Consider the following 18,233-nt stretch of genomic DNA (forward strand, 5'->3'; position numbering starts at 1 on the left):
CTCCCTGGGAAGGTCAGGTGAAGATGTTTAAGCATTGTGTAGGTGTCTCTCTTGCTCTGTGTCACTGGTTGAGCATGGTGAGATGTGTCAGACTTGGGTGTGTGAATACACAGGCCAGCGCACAAAATAGCGTCATTTCTCCTGTGATACTTCTGCTCAGTATTTCCTGCTGATACAGCCAAGAGGGTCTGCCCGTGAGCTGCAGCAGGACGTCAGCTGCTGCTGGAGATAAGGTTGCTGCTGTGTCCATTTAAGCTTTTTCAGTGTTTCCAGGATACAGGCCTTCAGAGCTTTTGATCACACTTTATCAGTGACTCAGATGGCTCTGTTTAACCGAGCTGTCCTTATTGCATTTGCCACTGCTACAGGATTGGGGTTTTTTTGCTATTTCTGGAAGTTATCCTCTTTTCTTCCTGTTTCTTTATTTTTTTTTCCTTTTTCTAAAAATGTAAAATAGAGCTGGGATGAGAACTGCTCACTTTGCAAAAAGAGAGAAATCTGAGGTCCATACATCCCCTGTCAGATTGTTCAGTACCTTTACAAGCTGAGCAAGTTATTGCCTTCCAGATTTAGCAAGTCCTGTTTAAGTGGGACTTTATCTATTAATAATGAATATCAATAATAATAAATAATTAATATCAATTAACATTAATAACAGTCCAGTGTTCACAATCTGCACCATTCCTTTTGCTTCTTTGATATCAGTCACAGGCTGGAGAAGAGCAGTCATGAACACCCAGAGTAACTTAGGTTGGAAGCACCCCTAGGAGCCTCTGGTCGAAGCTCTCACTCAGAAGCATGACAAGCTTAAAGCAGAGACTACATCCAAGGTCATGGTTTATATTGGTCGATTCACCTCAATCTTGAAGAGATGCACTTTATTTTTAATACTGACGTGTTTGGGTTCTGTTGCAAGCACTGGGGTTAATTCTGGCTATGCCAGGAATTTAAAGAGCCTTCTGCTAGAAGACTTCTCATGGATACCTCCTCTCAACATACTTGTTTGTAGATGCTGCTGTATATCTCCTTTTTCTCCTTAGATTAGATCAAGCCTCTTTCATCTCTTGTAGTAAACTTTGTCAGCTGGGGAGGCACTGGGGAGTTCCGGGGCTGCCTATGGTAGAGCTTTGGGTACTTTCATGGACAGAGCTCCCACAGCTTCTCTGGGACCCTGTGCCAGTGTCTGAGCACTCTCATGGGGATGGGGAAGAGTCCTCATATCTACTTGGAAGTTTTCTTCTTGCAGCTTTCGCTTCTTTCACTGTGTGCCTCTGTCTTCTCTACACCCTCCCCTCCGGCAGCTGCAGGCAGCAAAAGGTCTTTGCCTTCTCTTCTGCAGGCCGAGTAAACCCAGTTCTTTAGTGTCTCCTTGTACGTCCCCACGGTCATTGCAGTGGCATCTGCTGGACTCAACACAGTGCATCTGTGTCTTTCTTGTAACGGGCAGTCCCAAACTGGACACTGCACTTGAGATGTGGCCTCACAAAAGCCGATCAGAGAGGAAGGATCACCTCGCTCAACGTGCTGGCTGCACAGAAGGGTGCGCTGCTGACCTCTGTTCAGCTTTCATCCTCCAGGACTCCCCAGATCATCTTCTGTGGAGCTGCTTTGTAGCCACCAACAGACACAAGAGCAAGGCTCGGAGTCATTTTTGCTGAGGCTGCTGTCTACCCCTTCCTGCAGCCTTTCAGGGTCCCCCTGAACTGCAGCCATGCCCTCCAGTGTATCAGCCATGCTTCAGCCATTCTGAAGAAGAGGAAGGAAAAGGAAGAGCAGCCCCTCTGCCCACCTGACTGTGGAGGTAGCTCTCCATTCCCCCTCTCTTCCCAGGGAGGCAGGCTGGGGAGCTGTTTGAGCAACAAAGTCTCTCTGTGGCAAAGAGCCTCCCATCAGGGAGCCAGAGCTACCCCCTTCCCACTGGGATGAGCCCATTCTCGCTTCCCAGCCAGCAAAAAGAGGTGCCGGGTTAACCATTAACTCCCTATTCCCAGGCCTGCTGGCTCAGGGCTTTGTTTTCAGGGCATGGCGGAGCTGCTCGTGTTGGCCTTCCTGGTGATGCCCTGGTGATGTGGCTTATGGGCAACACAAGGGAGGGTGGCACCGGAGCGGGATGTGGGGATGGAGGGCACAGGCACAAGGCCAAGGCCAGGCACAGCACCACTGGGGCTCTTCTTGGTGTGGGGACAAGCCAATAGGTCGTCACCCTGACAAGAGGGGGAGGTCCTTCAAGAGGGGTGGTGGGGAGCCTGGTGTGCGCAGTGGTACCCACTGGCAGCCAGCACCATCTCCTCCCCACGTCCTGCTCTGTGATTCTTGGTGCTATGAAATGGGAAGCTCCCAAGTGTTTCCTCTGCAGAGAGCTCAACGGAAATGCCGGAGGCTGCAGTTTCCTCCTCCCCTCAAATTTGCTGTGGTCCTTGTGTATACTGGGACATGCCTCAGGCCCTGGATGGTGCTAATTCTGAGTGCCAAAGAGGGACTTCCAGCAGCCATTCTGCCATCCTTGGAGACATCCAAGGCCAGGCTGGATGTGGCTCTGAGCAACCTGATCTGGTTGAAGATGTCCCTGCTCATTGCAGGAGGGTTGGGCTAGGTGGCCTCTGTAGGTCCCTTCCAGCCCAATCCATTCTATGATTCTGGTGCACTCAGGTCTCCCTCCCAGCTGCTCCCTGCCAAGCACAGAGGGGTTTTTTACTCCATGGAGTGCGTCAGAGCGTGCCTGGGTGTTTGATTGCTGCTCACTCAGTGGCAGCAAGGATCAGTGGCGTAAGCGCTCGCAACTGCTCATCTCCTGGGTGGGCAAGTGGGTGGCAGCCAAGGACAACGACAGCTTTTGAAACAGGAGGGAGAACCTTGAAGCTCTGCTGGCACTGGTACCTGTGAGGACAAACCAGGTGAAGAGCTTTGCTGAGCAGCCTGTGCTGCAGGAGGAATGCTGGCAGCAATGAACAGTACCCACTGGCATGGCTCATACCCACTGTCTGTGAGCTAGGGGTAAGGGAGCTTGCCCCCATCTCAGTGGCCACTGAATGGAGGGGGGTTGCATTTTCTCAGTTCCAGGTCTTGTTTATGGTTCCTGACTCTTCATCTCTGAGGCGTCTTCAGGAGACAGTGCTGAATAGAGAGGTGTCTGCTGCACAGGCTTGTCTGTGAGCGGGGACCTGAGTCTTGCACATGCATAGAATCATAGAATGGTTTGGGTAGGAAAGGACTGTAAGAGCATCCAGTTCCAACCCCCTGCCATGGGCAGGGACACCTCACACTAAACCAGGTCACCCAAGGCTTCTTCCAACCTGGCCTTGAACACCGCCAGGGATGGAGCATTCACAACCTCCCTGGGCAACCCATTCCAGTGCCTCACCACCCTCACAGGAAAGAACTTCTTCCTTAGATCCAATCTAAACTTCTCCTGTTTAAGTTTGAACCCATCACCCCTTGTCCTGTCCCTACAGTCCCTGATGAAGAGTCCCTGCCCAGCATCCTTATAGGCCCCCTTCAGACACTGGAAGGCTGCTATGAGGTCTCCACGCAGCCTTCTCTTCTCCAGGCTGAACAGCCCCAACTTCCTCAGCCTGTCTTCATACGGGAGGTGCTCCAGTCCCTGAGCATCCTTGTGGCCCTTCTCTGGACTTGTTCCAACAGTTCCATGTCCTTTTTATGTTGAGGACACCAGAACTGCACACAATGCTGCAAGTGGGGTCTCAGGAGAGCATAGCAGAGGGTCAGGATCACCTCCTTCGCCCTGCTGGTCACGCTCCTTTGGATGCAGCCCAGGATACAGTTGGCTTCTGGGCTGCATCAGCCTCCACAACCCAAAGACCTGTATGTGGGCTGTGTGTGCTGCCTGTTGAGCACTGGCGTGAGGCTCTCCTGTTTGCTGTGCACACGCTGCCTATGCAGGCCAGCAGTGGAGGGCCCTTCCTTCCCGCAGCGGCTGGGAGCAGGCTATTTTTGGAAATCCTATATAAGCAAAGTAAAGGGACTGGGGCGCTTCTCTGCAGTTTCTTTTCCTCTAATGCAGCACTCAGAAACGTATTTAATTAAAAAGTTATTTATGGAAACGTTTATAGTTAACTTATCCCCTGCGAGCGTTTACATTCCGAGCTCTTACTGTGATTTTAACTATGTTTTCTTTCAGGGTGAGATTGCCTCTGTCCAAAGAAACAGGAACGCAGCAGGAATACACAAGGTGCTCAAGACCACGCCATTCACCCAGACAAAGCAAAGCCTTCACCTAAAAGGAACAAAAAAGAAACATGGCAGAATTCACAGGTTACAAGGAAACCTCAAATCGGCACCTACGGTTCAAACTGCAGAGTCTCAGCCGCCGCCTTGATGAACTGGAGGAAGCAACCAAAAACCTGCAGAAAGCAGAGGATGAGCTGCTTGACCTCCAGGACAAAGTTATCCAGGCGGAAGGCAGCAACTCCAGCATGCTGGCCGATGTTGAGGCCCTGCGGAAACGAGTGCTGAAGATTGAAGGCAAGGATGAAGAAATCAGGAAGGCTGAAGAGCTTTGCCGGTTAATGAAAGAAAAACTTGAGGAGGAAGAGAGCCTCACCCGAGAGCTGAAGTCAGAAATCGAGCACCTGCAGAGGAGAATGGCAGAGCTGGAGAAGCTGGAGGAGGCCTTCAGCAGGAGCAAGAATGACTGCACGCAGCTGTGTCTCAGCCTCAACGAAGAAAAGAACTTGACCAAAAAGATATCGACGGAACTAGAAGTGCTTCGAGTAAAGGTGAAAGAACTGGAGGCGTCTGAGGACAGGCTGGATAAAACCGAGCAGAGCTTGACGGGTGAGTTAGAAAAACTGAAATCCTTAGCGCTGAGCTTCATCACGGAAAGAAAACACTTTAATGAAAGAGAAAAGCAGAACGAAAAAATCATCCAGGAGCTAACGCAGAAGCTAGAACAAAACAATAAGCTGAATAGGGCGGATCAAACCAGGAATGCATCCAACTTGCTAGAAAGGTCATCAAATAACCTGCTAGACAGAAATGATTTGAGGATTGAAGATGACTTGACTTCAGCTTTGCCCTCTAAGGAGACCAGGAGGAAGGGAAGCGTGGATTACCTGAAACATGTGGAAAATGAAACCAGGAATAAGTCAGAAAATCAAAAGAATAAAAATCAGGAGGACAACAAAGTGAAAGATCTCACCCAAGAAATTGAGAAACTTAAAACTCAGATAAAACGCTTTGAATCTTTAGAAGAAGAGCTTAAAAAAATGAGAGCCAAAAATAATGACCTCCAAGACAGTTACTTGAGTGAGCAGAATAAAAACAAGCTCTTAGCGGGTCAGCTGGAAGAAATAAAAATGCAAATAAAGAAACAGAAAGATCTGGAGAATGGAGAGGTAGAAAATGAAGATACAAGCTTTGCTAGCAGGGGAAAACATGACAGACCTAAATACAGGGGTGTCATAGCTGATTTGACAGCTGCCAAGCACAAGCCAAGGGAGCTCTCGCCGCAGCAGCGCCGGGAAAGAGCAAGGAACAGAGATTTCTCTGTCAGCAATGACAGCTATGCCCACGGTGGGAAGCAGGTGCCCAGTCCGAGCTTAACAAACAGAAAAGCAGGCAAAGCATCTGGTGCCTCTGCCCTTTCAGACACTGCCGCCACAGACACAAAAAGACTGGAAGAGAAATCTTCGGTTTCCACTTTTTCTTCTGGTCAGAAGGAAGGCTGCGTCCCTCAGAATGAGGGGAAGAGAGCAAAAGAGCAGCCCTCTGTCCTGAGCCGATACCCTCCTGCTGCACAGGAGCAGAAGTCTTGGAAAGCACCTTCCAAACCTGTTGGTGACCCAGGCCTGAGGTCCAAAGCTGAGAAACCATCTCAGGTGCTCCGTGGCAGTGGAGCTGACACACGGGATGAGAAGTCAAATAAAGGAGAATCAGTGGCTTCTTTGGCTGAGAAGCTGAAAACAAGTCAGGTGGAAGTCAGTGACTGCTCAGGGGACACACAGCTCACCAGGGGTAACTACACGTCTTCCAATGGCACAGGTTCTGCATACAAGTACCAGCTCTCCTCCCATGTGTCAGCATCTGACTCTAAAGTAGAAGCAGTGAACACTCCTGCTGCATCACACAGACAGCCTTTGGAGGGGAAGGCTAAAAGAGCAATCATCTCCCAGGAAAAAGAATCTGCAGACACATCGCTTGAATGTGCGAAGCCTTCAACACTAACAAAGTGTTCGCATCGCTCCAGGAGTCAGGAGGACATGCTGCAGACTGCCACAGGGCTCGAGAAGGAAGACACGGAGCAGTCTTCAACTGCAGTGACAGATCGTGTAAACGCGTGTTTAAAAACGGACCCCAAAACCATCCAGAGTAACCAAGAGAAGCTTAGTTCAGATGAAGAATCAGGAAGAAGCAAAAAAACGCAGTCAGATTTTGAGACAAGAAGAAAAGTAAGTTCCAAGCAGTTCTCCAATTCCAGGGGAGTTTTTAGAGCATCGCTTTTTGAAAATGACAAAAACACTGTAAATGATGAAGACCCCACCAAGTGTATAAAACCACCCGATGCCAGCACTGGAGGACTTAAATCTAGAAGGTCGTTCAGCCCAAGAGAAGCTCTGAGATCAAAAGCTGTCATTAAGCCTGCGATTGTTGAAAAGGATATGAAGGCAGTGATGGGAGGAACCGTTTCTGAGGCTGAGTCCGAAAAGCAAAAGTCTGTTTTTAAACCAGTAACAAATAAAATGACAAGCAGCATCACAATCTTCCCTTCTGAGCCAACAGCTCCAAGAGCCAGTGCAGATACAGCAGCAAAGGAAAGACATGTTACCACCAGCAACATCAGAGTTGCTCCAAATGAACCTTCACCACTAGCAAACAATCTCCCCACGCCCGTTGAGATATCGATCAGTAAAAGTGCTCTGAAATCATCTGAGGCAGACAGAACTGGAGAGGCAGCGCTGAGAAGCAAAGCAGAAACAGTGGTCTCCAGAAGCAGCATTATGATAAAGACTTCTGAGCTCAGCGAGAGGAGCAGTGAGGCACCTTCAGAGACAATCAGCTGGAAGAGCCATGGCTCTTCAGATGCAGTTTCATGCGAAACAAAGCATGTCACTGTGAGAAGTTCCTGGAGAACAAGACAAGGCTTACATTCCCTGGAGCACCCTCAGCCCAAAGGGGAGAGAAGCGCAGCTTCCAGTACTACCAGCAGATGTATGTCCTCAGTGGACCTCTTGGAAATGGAAGGGAACAATGCAAGAACAAACCTCCTGGAGCAGACCTCAGCAAGGACCAATACCATGGCTGATTCCTGGAGTGCCCCTGAACTGGGATCCCGAAGGACCAAAAGTAACTTAAGTGCATCTGAACTGCTAACACGCAGGAGCTGTGCAAGTGATCCTCCAGCAGCTTCTGCTTGGCACCGGACCACACTACCTGTAAGTATCCTGAGTCAAACACTCTTGTCTGTCAGTTGATGAGGTTTTCCAAGCTGCCTGTTGGTTGTAGGGTGCCTGATTTGCCATTGTCACAGCTTATTTCCTGAAGTGCTTCCATCTTCCAGCTCTGCTGTCTTCAGTGGAGTATCTCCTATGTGAAGACCCTGATTTAGACTTCTTGACATTAGATCCATCTGTTTGGGTCTTGTAATGCCAGATGAATAACTATCTAGTAGCATTTGGTCTTGCCAGAAAACATAGTTACGTGCAGGACATGGTATGCTTTTCAGAGTGGCTTTGCATGGCACTTTCAACTTGAAGTAGTAATGAAAAGATTATGGAAAAGAGCAGATTTTAATAGAGTTGTGCCCCAGGCAGAGCTGTAGCTCTAATGACAGCTCCTTTTGGTAAGAGCTGCATGGTTTCTCCATGTGAAACCAGACTCTGGTCTGGAAATGCTTCCCAGGCATCTCCTAAACAGATGGGTGCTGGCTGGTTACACAGTGCTACTCCCTCCTCGGTCTGTGTCAACATGCCACCTGAAAAGGAGCAAGAGGCATGGGGGTGGCTGTGCTCTTTTCCTGTTCCATTGGCTGGAACCAGTGAGGGGAGTCCCTCAAAGCGGGGCTGGCACACACAGACAGTTGGAGCTGTACTTGCCACCGGAGCCACAGGCTCCAGCGTATTTCAACTGAGCTCGTGGGCACCAAGTGCCCCTCCAGGCCATTAAGCCACGTGCCAGCTCCTGCTGCAGCTCTTCACTTAGAGCTGCTCTAAGCAGCTGCTGCCACTGGCAGTGTGCAGGAGGAGCCCAGTGAAGCAGTCTGAAAGGGCTGGTGGTAGAGGGGACAGATTCATAACTGAGTGACTCTGGCCCTGACAAAGATGAGGTGGTGGAGAAGTGAAGGAAGTTTTACATTTGCAAAACTTCTCTTCCACTTCTCTGGCAATGAGAAGCACAGAAAAATTTGCCCCATTGCTTTGTAGAGAGTCTATTGCCTGGGGTGTTACAAAGCACAGGTTGCCCTTCCAGCTACATTTGGACACAGAAGACATCATCTCTCTGGCCAGGGTCACTCGTGGTCACAGGCACTCTGTAATTCTTTCATGAATCCAGGCAGAGCTGACATGATTGAGGTTGTCCTTTTGCCTCATGGCAGCTTATGTGCTTGGGAAATGGGAGATCCATCCCTGGGCCTCCCTTTATCCCAGGAGCTGGAATTCCCAGCAGCCACAGCATTGAGCTTCACAGGTGAAGACGTCACCACTTGCAGCAGAGCTCACGTAGGGTCAGTCATGGAGCCTGACAGCATGGGCACTCACATGTTTCTGTCCCATCTTCCCCCTAGCAGCCCACCCAAGGCAGAGTGTAGCTCTGCAGTACATCATACAGGTGGGCTGGAGGTCACTGTCGTGTCAAATGTGCCTACAGCGGCAGCTGAAGGGTACCTGGCAGGGCAACCTGATCTCTGTGTAGTCATCCTGGGTATCAGGGTTAGCTGGCTTCCCTGTCTGCAGTGGCAAGCAGTCAGGAAGGTGACTGTGTGGTTATTTCATGCAGGGCTGGTGAGTACGGAGCTGGGTATCTCTGTGTATCACCCTGACACCATAGGCACAAATTTGAATTCTTGGTCATAAGTGAAGTATATTTTTAACTTGTAAATAAGGAGCAGGAGGTTACCCCGAAAGACTGCAGATACACAGAGCAGATACACCAGATTTTATGTATCTGGGCAGCTCAAATTATTGCATGTGCCCTTGAAAAAAAACCACCAAAGCATCTGCATTTGAAGAGTATCTTCAAGGTTATGATATGCCTCATATCACAAGCAGCTTGTTTGTGCTGGGATCTGAGTTTCAGTTAAAGATGCAGCTATTGCTCTGGCAGAAGGCTTGGCACTGATCTATGCTGACTTTACACATTTAGCTTTCCTGTAAAGGCATCACTATCACCTCTTCCCAGCTCCGCTGTCCAAAGTCCGAGATTGCCTTAATAATGCTCTCTGTAAACTGTGCTGGTTTTGCCAAAATACATCTTCCTCTCCTCCATGAAACACGATGTCTGATGCCAGGAGGTATCAGCACCTCTTAGCATCATTTGGGCTACAGAAGCAGCCGCTCTTTGAAGCAATGCTTCAGGAGACCCAAAGGCAGCAGCTGCTGGCGGATGGATGCTGCAGCCTGAAGACCAGCTCCCTCTAGTGCCTGCAGCCAGGCTCTGGTAAAGGACGAGGAAACGCGAGACCTCAAGCTGTATAAATTAGCTAAAACCCTAAAGGTAGGCTTGTCTTCAAACGAGGCCGTGCTCACCTGCTTGGGCTGTCTGGGTCTCATGGAAAGGTCTCCCTGACAGTATCCAGCGATGTGCTGCCTCTTGCCCCTTCTCTCCTCTGCTTCAGGGGCTAATATAAAGTGTATACATCACCATTTCACCCTTGCTGACTCCATGTAAGCACCTATTTAAGTAGCTAACCGCACAGCCTGTTCAGAGCAGCTTCCAAGGGCTTGTCAGTGACCAGCTGATTGTCCTTTGGGGTGCCATGAAGCACACCACGCTCCACGATGACCCGGCCCTGGGGCGGTACCTGGAGGTACTGGTACTGGTCTGCAGCAGCAACACATGGAGGGTAGCCATCCTTAAAGCTCGACCAGCTCCAACCCTGCCACGGGCAGGGACCCCTTCCACTGGAGCAGCTTGCTCCAAGCCCCTGTGTCCAACCTGGCCTTGAGCACTGCCAGGGATGGGGCAGCCACAGCTTCTCTGGGCACCCTGTGCCAGTGCCTCAGCACCCTCACAGGGAAGAGCTTCTGCCTAAGAGCTCATCTCAGTCTCCCCTCTGGCAGGTTCAAGCCATTCCCCTTGCCCTTTCCCTACAGGCCCTGTCCCAAGACCCTCTCCAGGTTTCCTGCAGCCCCTTTAGGCACTGGAGCAGCTCTAAGGTCTCCCCTTAAGGAGCCTTCCCTTCTCCAGGCTGAACCAGCCCAGCTCTCACCAAGAAGATTCCTAAAGGCTGAAGTCTGCTCTCCTGCAGTCCAGGGCAGTGACCTTGCTGCACACCCTTCTTGCTGCCCTAAGAATCTCAAACTCCACCATTTTATGGTCATTTCAGTCAATGCTGCCCTCCAGCTTCACACTCCCCACCAGCCCCTCCCTGCTGGTGAGGACAAGGTCCAGCGTAGCCCTGCTTCCTGATGGTTCCTCTATTGCTTGGAGGTCAAAGTTGTCAGCAACAATTCCAGCAACCTCCTGGATTGCCTGTGCACTGCTCTGGTGTCCCTCCAGCAGACATTGGGGTGATTGAAGTCCTCTATGAGGCCCAGGGCTTGTGAATATGAGGCTGCATCTGTCTACCATCAAGATGAATGCCATTCATTAATTTACAGTTACCACCTCGCTTTTACAAGCAGCCTGGCCCATCATGGTTACCTCTGGTCCATGGTTGGTCGGAGGTCCCTGTTTGACCTGTCCCTGTGTTGTGCCTACTCACCAAGGTGCCACTGCTGCTCATACCTCACTTCTGTTGTAGGGCCTGGATCACAGAGGAGGGGGGTCAGGTCCAGCGTTTGCTGGATGTCATCCAGAGCAGGGCCAGCTCAGGCAGCTTCTTTCTGAGAGCCCACCAAGGCCTGGTGTCCATCTCAGAGATGCTTTTGTGCCAGGCGCGGGGCGGGTGGTGCCTCTCCCTTCCCTGCTGTCCCTGTTGCCACAGGGCAGGGACTAAATCTGTTCTGCCACTGCCCATGTCCCCTTCTCAGGGCCGTGCTCTGTGTGGTTCAGCAGACACGATGCCAGAGCGCAAAGGCTTCAGGAGTGCAGTGCCCAGTTCACCACTAAGGGTTCTGGTTCTGGTTCCCCAGCCAGCCATAAGGCAGACTGTAGGCATCTGAATCCCAGGGTATGATCCCATAAATGTCTCTACAGACATTCAGGAAAATGCTAGTTTAAGAGTGACATTTAGATGCCTCTAGCAGGAAAAGAGTGCAGAACATTCCCACATTGTGTCCTCAGTGACAAGAAAATGGGAGATTCAGGTTTCTGACCACCCTTCAGAGTTAATAGTTACAAGAAACTCCTTCAGTCACTAAACTGTGGGGTTTTCTGCTGCTAGTCCCTCATGGATACAAGCATTGAGCCCAGTGAGCCATGCAGGCTGAGCACAGGTTTGTGCACAGGGCACTCAGCTCACAAGACTGCCTCTCGAACTTGGGTTAAAATTACTGGGGAGTTTAAAAAGAAATAGCACATAAGTGAGGAGATGCCAGAGCTGGGCTGGTGCCCCCAGGCCCTCCTGGCCAAAGGGACTTCAGCCAGCACCTCGCACTGATAACCCTGGACCAGGAACCCAATGCTGTTCCCCTTCCCAGGCCCCGAGTTCCAACCCTCTTTGTTTTCCTTCACACAGGATGAAAGCAAAGATTTTGTGCCCAGTTCCAGAAGGAAACAGTACGGCTCTTCTGAGTATCTGTCACAGGTTGACACAGCAGGGAAAAGGCCAACCACCAAGATGGAGCTGCAGGACCCTGAATCCAGCCCCTACACACCACTGAGTCTCCAAGGGGAGGAGCAGGTATGTGAGTTGAAGGACTGTCCAGAAAAGAGAGTGACAAGGCAGGAAGCCAATGTCTGAACTGACCTCCCAGTGACATAACTTAGAGAACTTGTCCAAAATGAATGTAAACCTTTTAGGAGAAAGCCAGTCTGAAATCAGCACTGCCGAAAGGTGGGGTGTCTCCTGCATTGCCTCCATAGAGATGGGGTGTCTCCTGCATTGCCTCCATAGAGATGGGGTGTCTCCTGCATTGCCTCCATCAATTATTCTACTCATTCCCTGTACCATTAAAAACTACTACCTTATTCTTTTTGTTCTGAACTTGTTTCAGCTAGTTTTATGGCTAAAAATAGTCTCTAGGGAATAAGAGGCACTGCTTCTAGTCATCCTGTGGCACACCCTAGACCATCAGGGATGGGAAAAACAACCCATTTGGAGAGGCAAAATCAGAGTCCCTGTTTCAGCTGGCTGCTGTACCCCTAGGGTGCTTGGCTGCTGCTCCATACCTGCTGCTCTGCCTCCTGAGACATGTCTTTCTGGAGACAGGAAGAAGTGGAAGGGATCCACATATGGATCAGCCACAGCAGGAAATATCTTAAGACCCCAGTCCTGTTGTCAGTGCATCTTACTGGAGGTGTACAGGAGTTGCTGAGTCTTGCTGTGAGAGCAGCAGAGCTGCAGTGAGGCAGCCCTATATACTCATACCTCTGGGCGAAGCTACACAAAACACAGAGCCCAGAGGGACGTGGTCCCAGCTGAGATTTGCAGACTGCCACTTAGAGATGGGTATTGTTTGCAGTAGATGCTAGTGAACTTTCACCGTCCTTGTTGGTAGCCAAGGAAACGGACACCATAGTGATGCTCTCTGTGGTCACTGAGAGGTGTTAGACGGATGCAGACTCCTGTACCTGAGGCTGTGCTGTGCTTTCTTTGTCTGGACAGACTGGGTCAACAACAAATGAAAACTGGGGTAAAGTCAGGTCCCCACAACATGCACACTGTCATTTTGAGCTGCTGTCTTTGCCCAGACCTCCACCAACTGTAACAGGAGCCTGAACACTTTGCGCATGGAAGATGTGCTCTGACATTAGATCAGTTCCATCTCCTCTGTGTGCGTCTTGTAAGAACCACGTGCTGGGTGCGAAGTGGGTGCACTGTATGCTACAGCATTAAAAAAGCTGTATGCTCTATGCAGGGCAGAGCTGGGTCATTCTGCTTTGGGCTTACTGCACTGTAAACACTGACAGAACCTGTATCTTCCAAACTGATCCTGCCACTGCCCTCGCCTGCCCTACTGCTGGGCTAGGATCCTGATGGGCTTTGGGATTGCTGCCTATAGGCTATCACAATGCTCTTCCCAAGAGCAAAATTGCTGCCAGAGGCAGCTGCGGGTCCTGGCCAATCTGTGATGCTGCAGGGTTGTGTCTTACAGGGTGCTTCACGGGCCTGCCGGACAACATCTCGGAGATGAGCTGTGTTGCCTTCCACCCAAAGAACGCGCTGCACAGTGGAGCAAGAGGCAGGACAGTACCAAGCTCATGGGTGTCCCACCTGTTTGTAACCTCTGCACAGGCTTCATCAAGCCTGAAACCAGTTTTCTAATGCGATTGCAAGGTACAGGAGCTTTACCAGTGAATTCATTTTCTTCTTTGCTGAAGAGGCAGCTGCAGAGACTTTGCTCAGGGGACTCCCACTTTTCATCTCTGTACCTGCAATCTTACATCTGCTCCATGGGATGATAGGTCTGTCTCCATATGGAAGTCTTGACTGCACAGCCACTCTGAACGATGGTACTGCCTGGACAAGAGAGAACTTCTTATTCACTTGCATTTAGACAAGATCCCAGAAGTATCCCTGTGGCTACAGTCCACCAGCCCATGACAGCTGTCCTGCATGGCTCCACATCCAAAAGCTTTCTGTTTCTAGGGAGAGTTTGCATTCTCCTAATACACCCTTGTTGGCTTGGGTTGTGGTCACCTCAGTACCTGTGTTCCCAGCACCCTCTGTCATAAGGCAGGAGGAAACCATTCCCCACTGGTTGCTTTACACATTAAGAGTGAAGAAGAGCAGAAAATACTGTTTAGAAGCAGCTTCCTCCCTATTGCTGTCAGTCTCTGCAACAAGCTTTGCAAGACCTGCTCATCACAAGCTGAGATCTTGCACCAAGAAGTCAACCACTGAGCCAAACCAGCATCAATTCATGCAGCAGTGAAACTCCCTCCCGGCTTGGACTGGGGTGCTTTTTTACCTGAAGCTTTATGTCTCTTGTGCTCTGCAGGCAACAGCCCTGCTGCACTTCCTCAGCAGTTGCACTCTAAAAGAAACACAAACAAGCAGAATGTCCTTGTTCCTTTCAAAAACAGGGTGGAGGCAGTGGGATTGGAACCTCAGATGAGCTCCAGTAAGGCTATCTAGGCAGCCTCGGTCCGTGCACCTCTTCAGGACCACCCCATCTGCTGTGTCTGGGACTCAGGTATGGTCAGAGACTGCTTCAAACAGAGGTACGTTGACCCTGCCAGTGCCCACAGGCAGATGCTGGTGATGATGAGTGCAGATGATGTTGCTGTTGGAGCAACAAGGAGATGCTCAGGTGTTGGAGCAGCATCTGCCCTGAGCAAGGTGACTGCATCTGGCTCGCACAGAGCTCTGCAGGTCCTTCCTTCACATCCCACCACCCCGCTGCAGGTTCTCCTGTCCTGCCGGTTGGGAACAGCCACCCCTCTTTGCTGAGGGACAAGGACAACGCTGCAGAAGGGAAAAGGTCCCCTCTTTGGTTTGGAGGTGCTGCAGGAATAGCTGTGCCCCAGCAGCTCCCATGTGCGCCCCGCTCTCATTCCCACAGCTCGCCTTCCAGACGAGCAGCTACCACAGCAGTGACCAAGGCACATCTGTGCCACTTGTCCTCCCTGTCCCTTGGAATTATGCCTCAATTCTGAGAGGCAAATGAATTACAAAAAACAGCTGGTTGGAAAATATCTATGACAGCATTTATATAAAAAGGAAAGTGTTTCAATGACGTGATTTTTCTTCTAATAAAGATTGTTTGGAGGAAGGGAAAAAATATTTTTAGAAAAAAAAGATGCATTTTGCAATTTTTAGATGGTTTCCCAAATTTATATTTTTAACCCTTTACTTTATATTTCGTGGCATATCCAAGTGTCACATTAACAAGACAAAGAGATAATGCTATCTTCTACCATTTCATGTCATGGCAGTGCTCATAGAGAAGGGGATAAACAGATCATCACCTGTGATGGGAAAGAATTTTCAACTTGAAATCCAAACTGAAAGTTTGAGTAACTGAGGTTAATTCAGATTTCTGCACCACCTCCCCTGCCCCGTGTTTATGGGAAGGGACAAATCAGTGCAGATCTGGCAAACTGAAACCAGAAGGGGTTGGGGTTTATTTTTCACCCAGCCTGTGGAACTGCAGTCTCCACCCTGAGCACCCTGCTCTGCTCAGAGGTTTCTGTAGGGCAGGATCATCACTACCACACAAAAAGACATCACTGAGATTGATGGCTCGAACAGCATCAGCTTCCCTCAGCTCCTCATGCAGCCCTGCAGGCTTTCCAGAGAAGCAGAACTGCAGCCTGACCAGAAGTGCTCCATCTCAGCAGTGCTCTCAGGACTGGCTCGCTGCCCTCTGCCATTCTCAAGATGCCACCTTCTGGCTCCTTCATGGTAAAGAAAATATTGCCCTTCAAACTAAACGTGCTCTCTCAGGGCCTCTTCCACCCGTTGCATGGGAGATGCTGCTGCAAACCCCTTCCAAGCCACTGCAGCAAGTGGCCCAACTGCCTCCTGCATCACCTGCTTGCTTAACCTGGGAGGTCACATCTTGGCCTGTACCTGCCTCTTCAGATACTACAGCAATCCTTTACTTTCATTTACATTCCCAAACCTGCTGCTAAGCAGCTCTCCAGCCATACAGCACATACCCAGTTAGTCAGTGTGGAAGAGCCACTGCTGAAGACCTGCTTGGCGTTGCAGATCAGTCTCACAGAGCAGCAGCATACGTCAGACCTCCCCCCTGCCCCATGTCACTGCTGTCCAGGACTTCCAGCTTAGTTCTACAAGCATCTGGAGAGCACATCTGCACTGCAGAACAAGGATTGCTTTGAGCAGTGACTGCATGGCTTTTCTTCCAGTGAGGAGCCCCGTCCGGCTGCAGGACAGTGGTGCACATCCTGTGTGCCTGCACACATCCACCAGCCCTCGCCTCCTCAAGTTCATGGATCCAGCTTAGTATGGTGCTTCCAAAGCTCCTTCCAAGGGAACTGGCTTCAGTTCCACCCCAGAATGCTCTGCACCTCTATGACACGACATGCTGGGTTAACACAGGCTTCCCTGTACTTCTCCACAAAACTCAATCAGCTTTTCACCCCCACAGCTCATCCCAGCAACGCAATCCCCTGTCTAAAGTGCACCAGCAGCAAGAGCTGTTGCTTTTCCCCTTCTGTCAGCCAGGACCAGGGTTTTTCCTTAGCCATGGGCTTCACACTGCTCTTGACTGGCTCACGGTGCAGCAGGAGCCCCGGCTGCTGTCCCACTGTGCTCTCCCCGGTTGCTGCTCACAGGTAATGTCTCTCCTTTCTCTGGCTGCATCAGTCGTTGGGTCAATACTTTACAGCATGTACCTTGAACTCCTGCTCTAGACTCAGTCTCACTGCTTGTGCATCGTGAACACAGGTGTCACTCAGTAACTACACCAGGTTGGTTTTACCACAACCAAGATGAAATCTAAGAAAGAAAAACCCTCTTTAAAATGGAAAGGGGCCATGCCCTGTAATCTTGAGTGCAATAGGAGCTGATTGTATTATTAAACTTATAGCAATGACTTCAGGAAACACAATGTGTTTTACTCAAATTGCACACTTTTTTTGAACAGCTGTAAAATAGAGTATATGTGTAAATATTGCCATCACTGAAGAAGTATTTGTAATTTTAGCATATAAATATAACAGGCTTTTCAGTGGGCTTGATGGGGCCACAGGGCCATGCATCAAGCACTCGGGTAATCCCAAAGTTGTAAATGTATTTGCTGTACAGAGGAAGTGTCAGCGCTCGCTTCTCCCAAGGGAATGGAGGCACCGGTCCCTTTTGGAGGGCCATCGGCTCTTCCCGGCATGGCTGGCACCAGCCCAAGGGCTCAGCAGCTTCCTTTGTGCCCAGTAAGAGCCCTGCAGCACAGCGCTCGCAGTGCTGTGCACTGACCCAGCCATGAGGAGAGCCATGGGCCTGCTGCAGAGCACCTCCAGGGCAGGAAAAGGGCAGGAAGCACTGGGCAGGGGTGCCCCCCGCCTTGGTGCTTCAAGAGACGCTTGACATGAGCGATTTCCTAGCTACAGATCAAAGCAATAGTCACACTGATGGCATCTCTAATAGAGTAGACCTCATCTGCCACCCTTGCACATCATTGGAGTGGTCAAAGCACTGCTCCAAGGCCAGCCTCCAGTGGACTGCACTGTATGTGATGAATGAAGCCATTGTTTGCAGATGCCTCTGCTGGTCGTTAACCCAAGGACCCAAAGGATCATCTCCCTGGGCTGCCAGCATGCAGTGCAGGTCCTGCCTTGGAGAAGCAGCACTCCAGGCTGCATGGAATGTATTTTTAAGAAAATAAATCTATTTTTTTGTATTTGCAGACATATATTTGGGCTGGGGCAGCTTAGGTAGAAGACAAATACTGCAAGAAATCTTTTCATAATCACAGACTCACCCAAGTTAAGCGAATTTTCCAGGGTTACAGTATTGCCTATTTCCCTAAACAAACTGTGTCCAATAGCTCTCTCAGCACTGTTTCCCCCTCTCACAACTCCCTGTCTCAGCTCAGAGGGAAGCCAGCTCTTTCCTCCCCAGGCTGCCCATGCAGTGGATACTGATGGTGCTCACCTCCTTCCAGTTACAGTGCTCTTTGCATGCCAAATGTAAACACACACTTATCTGCATGTCTCTCCTGACTCAACCACTGTCAGCTCTACAGTATATAACCAATAAAACTCTTCTCTTTTTACATGTTTGTGATGTGGTGTTTAGAGCTCTGCGCGAATCCCTGCACAGGGGCCGTTACTCAGAGGTGCTGATGCCCATTGGTGAAGTGCTGCAGCGGCTGCGGTCTGCAGCACTGGGTTAGTGCTGAGTCTGCCTGCCTGGTGCTCAGCTTTTTGCCTGTGTCCACCAGGTCTCACTCATCCATTCCTGGGCTGTGTTTGTCATGGGCAATGCACCCATGACACATCAGGCTGAGCAAAGCCACTCTGCACAGAGATGACCTGGATCTGGCACCGGT

At 50.2% G+C, this 18,233-nt stretch overlaps 1 protein-coding gene across 2 annotated transcripts in view; it reads left to right on the plus strand.

Moving 5' to 3' along the window:
• Nucleotides 1-17,957, plus strand: part of LUZP1 (leucine zipper protein 1) — a 39,065-nt gene extending 21,108 nt beyond the window's left edge. The window contains exons 2-4 of one of the 2 annotated variants that reach the window (XM_065697810.1): nt 4,139-7,391; nt 11,795-11,959; nt 13,374-17,957. In XM_065697810.1, the coding sequence (XP_065553882.1) occupies nt 4,257-7,391; nt 11,795-11,959; nt 13,374-13,412 (3,339 nt within the window). In that variant the 5' untranslated portion in view covers nt 4,139-4,256 and the 3' untranslated portion in view covers nt 13,413-17,957. Of the gene's footprint in view, nt 1-4,138; nt 7,392-11,794; nt 12,119-13,373 lie in introns of those variants that run through there. The other variant, XM_065697809.1, reaches the window with a different exon arrangement.
• The last annotated feature ends 276 nt before the right edge of the window (nt 17,958-18,233 follow it).

The sequence above is a fragment of the Lathamus discolor genome, chromosome 18, assembly GCF_037157495.1.
Source record: "Lathamus discolor isolate bLatDis1 chromosome 18, bLatDis1.hap1, whole genome shotgun sequence".
Lineage (NCBI taxonomy): Eukaryota > Metazoa > Chordata > Aves > Psittaciformes > Psittacidae > Lathamus > Lathamus discolor.